The following is a 5,653-nucleotide window of genomic DNA, read 5'->3' on the forward strand; positions in this document are numbered from 1 at the left end:
ATTCCATACATAACAAAACACAACATAATATCATATGAATCCATAGTGAAATTTCAAATTTAATCAAACCAACTCAATCCAATACATAACAAAAGTTACAAAACTTCAAAGTTCAAACCACCAAAGTTTCAAAATTCAAACCACACTCAACATCAAACTATCCATAACACAAGTTCAAATTTTTGTAATTTAACATCAAGTCAAATCTAATCCAATGCATAAGAAAATTTTGAACTAAACATCAACATATATTCAATCCATCGGTGGCCAAGGAAAAGGAGAAATAGAATTGGTTCCAAGATTTGCTTCAATGCCATTTGTCTCATGATTCTCATCATGTCATCATCATCATATTCATTAAAAATTGCATCCATATTCAAATCATCTGCATTATATCAAAAGTTTAAACTTTAAACTCCATATGTATTATGTAATTTTATTTATGGATAACAAGATTAATATCTGCTAATCAAATTTATCTAATTGTAAATTCAAAACAATATACCATTATCTTGAATGTTAATATCACAAGAAGCAAGATGTTGAGTGAAATCCTCTAATTCGGAGCTTGATAAAATGTTAGGCTCTTCTTCAAGCACCCAATCTCCAATTTCATCAAAGTCTTCAAAAATTAAGAGTATCAAAAATTGCGACCTTTCAAATGATTCCTAACAAAAACATTTGATTAGTTTTCATGATCATTGCTAACATTACAAAATTAAAACATGATAGTTGATACCAATAATAGTGGTAAACAAGCATAATTTACGAATTGCACCTTTGTTGAAGTCGCAAATTATAATGCACATATACAAGATCATTCAACCTTTGATGTTCTAATCTATTCCTTTTTCTTTGAGTGGATATGCTCAAATATGCTCCAATTTCGCTCACAACCCTGAAGAACCGCAAGTTTGACTTAAAAACACGAATTGCTAATTTTTTTGTAAGTTTGGTGTAGAAGTCCCATAACATAACCACCACTCATCTGAAAAATAAGATATAACATTTAACTTGAGTATACGAGTATACACAATAAAAATATACAACCATAAATGATGAGATCATGAAGGAGCTTATACCTGGTGCCATCAAATTACGATCGGATATGGCTGACCTTCGTCCAAAGTCTCCCTGAGCTGTTCTAAAAAACTTCATCTCACTTGTCAACTTAGATCTCAAATCAGAATTTTCATTAGAATACCTTTCAATGACATCTAAAAGTCCAGATATAGTATGCTTGTGGTTTTCCATCTCTTGGTTGTTGTACTGGAATCTTGGATTCAACCAATAACCAGCAGCATGAAGATTTTTGTGCAATTGCCTATCCCATCGAGAATCAACAATCTTTAAATAAGGCTCAACCCTTTTCTTCCTCCTTTGAAATCTCTTACGCATTTCTTCTCTAGCTTTGTTAATAGCCTCGTATATGAAACCCATAGCAGGTCTATCATCACCATCAACAATGCGTAAAACACGCACAAGAGGCTCAGTGACTTTGACAATCACAACACATTCTTTCCAAAAGCTAGAATCCAAAACATGATCAACAAATTTTTTTCCAGCTCTTTCCTTGGCATATGCAGATGTAGTCCACTCTTTTGATGTCACCATAGCTTGAATAGCATCTTTTTGTGACAAAATACTTTGTAAGGCAATAAAGTTGGTTGCAAAACGAGTTGGTGCAGGACGAAGTATTTCTTTCACATTTGTATGCTTTCTCATTAAATGCAAAGCAAAACAATGATTGTATATGTATTTTGTGATTTTAGAAGCATGATCAACAATATTGCATACTTCATCCAACTTTCCAATATCTTGCAACATCAAATTTATGCAATGAGCTGCACAAGGAGACCAATAAAGTGTTGGAAATTCTTGTTCTAATAACCTTCCTGCTGCTACATAATTTGCTGCATTATCAGTAACCATGTGAACCACATTCTCTGCACCGACAAATAATACAACATCTCTGAATAATTTATACAACAAATCTGCTGTTTTTGAGACATCTGAAGCATCAATAGACTTTAGGAACACAGTACCTCTTGGACAATATACCAAAAAATTAATTAAAGTCCTTCTGCATTGATCTGTCCAACCATCAGCCATAATAGTGCAGCCTGTTTCTTTCCATGTTTGTTGATAGCTATTAACATATTTTTTTGTCTCCTCCACATTCTTTGCTAGCAAATAGCCACGAGTAGCATGAAAATTAGGGCCTTTATAACCAGCTCCTATACTTGCCACTACGTCGATCATAGGTTGGAAGTATACAGAATTAACTGCATTAAAGGGAATAGAAGCATCAATCATCCATTTAGAGATAGCAAGATCACATCTATCAATAGCCTCTTTACTTTGCAACACACTCTTAAGTGTTGGTTGTGCTCCTTTAGTAGTTCTAGGCATTAAATAATCCCCAATGCCCATGTATTTTTTTTCTTTATTTGTTGAGCTCATTTTGTCATTACTTCCTCTTTTAGAACTAGAAGCCCCTTTCACCTTGAATCCGGGAGTATTACTTGGTGGAATTTCTTCAATATCATCACATTGTGAGTAAAATTGCTCTTCATAGTCTTTCATGCTTGGACCATGTAGATCTTGCCCCGCCAACAACTCTTGTGTCTTTCTTCTTTTTTCTGTATGATTTTCAATGCTTTTTTGCATTTCATAACGAACATCAGGGCGTACTTTCTTGCATCCTTCTACATCACCCTTAATCCCAGCTAAATGTTGCTTAAATCTATTGATCCCACCACCTCCAAACACTTTGTTACAATATAAACACATTATCTTTCCTTTTGTTGCTCCAATTGTATCAATGATTTTACAATGCCCCCAAGCCGGGTCCGTCTTTCCCCTTTTAGAACTTGTGTTTACGGAAGAATCTTGAGTGGATTGTGGTGTTGTATTTGATGTAGGTGTATCACTTTGTGGTGTAGTACTTGACTCCATCCTAAAAAGTAAAAACTCATAAAATAAAAATATGAACAACATCATTATAATTTAATATAGCTATGTATATTGACATATTCCATAGAATTGTGAGTCTCATGACATGGTGAGATAGAAGAAAAATCAAACTCAAACACCTGCACACACTCACTGCCGCACTACCAAAAGAAAGAATCCTACTGATTAGTAACATATTCTATGTGAAATTGAAAATATGAATCATTACCAAGATATTTAATTGAAATTCTATATAAAGAAGCTTAAGAAATTTTTGCTAAGGTTATTCATTCACATTTATTGTAAAATCATGATAGAAATTGGAAATGACATTTGACAATCCACCGATTGCAACAAGAAAAAGAAATGGCATTTAATAGCACATGCATGACTGAAAATAGAATGAATAAATTAATTAATTTGTAAAACAATGATTTCCAAATCCACTCAGAGACTCCTAATTGCATGGAATCCATGGATGAATCATTGCATTTGTTTAACATTAAAAAAGATGAAAAAAAATCATCACCCAATGATAATAGAATAATAATTCATACACTTTTGACTTTTCAACCAATTCAGCACAATCAAATACAATCACAATCAGAGAACAATTCAAATGAAGAATTCATAAGCATAACTGATACCAACACAAACAGATAAACAACAATCAGAGAATATAAGTTGCTAGAAGACAAAATCACAAATGGAAACACAATCAAGATTTCAGAGCACACCTTTCGCTAGAAATCAGGAATGGTGGCAGACAGAGCAGTGGCAACCCGGGAGAAGGAGCAGCGGCACTGGTGGTTACCGATCAAACGGAGCGGTGTAAGATCGTAGATGGAGCAGAGCAATGTCACACTTTGGGAGATCCAGCCCTCCTGACAGCGGTGTGCTCTCTCAACTCTCAAGTCTCAAGTTTTGATTTTCATTTTAGGGTTCATTTAAATAAAATTACATCTTTACCCTCCAACATATAAAAAACAATACAAAAATTAAAGGATGAAAATGTCATTTTATAAACAAGCATTAACCCGCCCGGGTCATTGAAACCCGGCCGGGTCACCGGGTTTGGCTGGGTCACACCGGGTCACACCGGGTCACACCGGGTTGATTACATGTCCGGTCTAATTAGAGACCCGGACCGGTTTAGTCACCGGGTCACCGGGTCGACCGGTCGAACCGCCGGGCCGGTCCGGGTTTGATAACACTGCTTTATTTCATTCCCTAGCAAAATATTTTCATCACACAAATGAGAAAACCCAAACTCCACCTCATCTGCCCTTACCAGAATCATCAAATATAAAGTTTTCTTTAAAACCTCAAACACTTGACTACATGGTAGAACAAGAAAAAAAAATTAAAGTATTAGAAGCTGAAATATCCAACAAAAATGAAGAAATTATTCTGATCAAAGCCCAACTACAACAAATTACAAAAGAAGCTGAAGAAATGAAGACAGTTCTTATTAAAGAAAGAAAACAAAGAACAGAGAAATTTGAACTGTTCCCAGAACCAATAGCAGAAGTAAAACAGCTTATTTTCAAAAAAGTGATAGCAACTCAGTATAACCAGTTTATCTCTGAACAAGAAATACTGAGGCAACTTGCAAAAGAAGAAATTCTCCCGGCAGGATTTGCAATAGCAGGAAATGTTCTCAGAGAACTAACTCACAAGGATTCTGGATGCCAATGTGAAGAAGGATTCACTGCAGTCAAATGTTCCTTAGATATGTCCCAATGACATGATCAAAAAGTCAATGGTGTTCAAATAAAAGCTATCAACCTCTTTAAACATGGATACCTGTGCAAAATAATGCTTACAAGTCCAGAGCAAGCAAGTTTCCTAAATGAATACTGGCAGATAATACATCTTCTACACAAATTCTTCAAAGCTCTTGGATAACATATTGACGGGTATGTTAATTTAGAACTAAATTCAATCCCTCCTTGCTATGATGAAGGTTATCCTGATTAAGCACGACATCATATCAAGATTACTCTCCTTCGCCATCATAAACCTGAGCAAGAAAGGATAAATCCTATTCGACTAGAAGACATGATCATTCCAGGAAATATCAAAAAACAGATGAAGCTATGGTGAGCATGTGCAATCTCCACTGATTGGAAGAGAACTTGCCCCACAATTGCTGACAACCAAAGATGTCAAATGGTGCTGGAAACAAAGATCATGAAGATATATGTCGATCAGTACATGTTCCCTATGTACTGTCTTTTTCCAAGTCTTATCTCACAGATGCCAGCCACTGAATCTCACATGAAGCAAGTCTGTTCATGGGCAAGAGAATATCGTTTTGGGGATTATTCAACACTAAGCATTCCTGCAGATATACTAATGATGCCAAGTCCAGCTGACTCTCCAAAAGGATTAGAAGACATTGCTGAAGAAAACTTAACCAACATGATGGAAAGCTAGGAAACCTCCACTGAGTCAGTCTCCAACATCTTTTGGTAGACTGAAGCAGAGTTGTTTATTTTTATTATGTAAAGGAGTCGGTGTTTGTTTTTTTTAGTGTGTAAAATAGGTTTGTAACTGTAGCAACAGTAGTTTTACTGTTGAAGAGCATGCTTGTAATTAATAAGTTTGGTAAGTGTCATGTTTACTACATGATAATTAGGTATGTGTCTTGTAAGCTATAGTTAAGTTTGGTAAGTGTCATGTTAGCTACATGACA

At 35.2% G+C, this 5,653-nt stretch overlaps 1 protein-coding gene across 1 annotated transcript; it reads right to left on the bottom strand.

Moving 5' to 3' along the window:
- Positions 1-206: 206 nt before the first annotated feature.
- LOC120276172 lies at positions 207-2,958 on the bottom strand. The gene is made up of 3 exons (XM_039282898.1): positions 1,083-2,958; positions 506-622; positions 207-385 (listed from the first exon to the last, which is right to left on the bottom strand). Exons 1-3 carry the CDS (start codon positions 2,956-2,958, stop codon positions 207-209), a joined length of 2,172 nt encoding a protein of 723 aa, XP_039138832.1.
- Between the last annotated feature and the right edge of the window lie 2,695 nt (positions 2,959-5,653).

Source organism: Dioscorea cayenensis, chromosome 14 (assembly GCF_009730915.1).
Source record: "Dioscorea cayenensis subsp. rotundata cultivar TDr96_F1 chromosome 14, TDr96_F1_v2_PseudoChromosome.rev07_lg8_w22 25.fasta, whole genome shotgun sequence".
NCBI lineage: Eukaryota > Viridiplantae > Streptophyta > Magnoliopsida > Dioscoreales > Dioscoreaceae > Dioscorea > Dioscorea cayenensis.

What these genes read in the sequence shown, in the direction of transcription:
- LOC120276172 (XM_039282898.1), bottom strand. Translation starts at nt 2,958, where the DNA reads ATGGAGTCAAGTACTACACCACAAAGTGATACACCTACATCAAATACA. An exon ending in TCGTAATTTGATGGCACCAG is followed by an intron (nt 623 to 1,082) that starts GTATAAGCTCCT and finishes TAATTTTTGAAG; the next exon opens with ACTTTGATGAAATTGGAGAT. An exon ending in TATTAACATTCAAGATAATG is followed by an intron (nt 386 to 505) that starts GTATATTGTTTT and finishes GATATAATGCAG; the next exon opens with ATGATTTGAATATGGATGCA.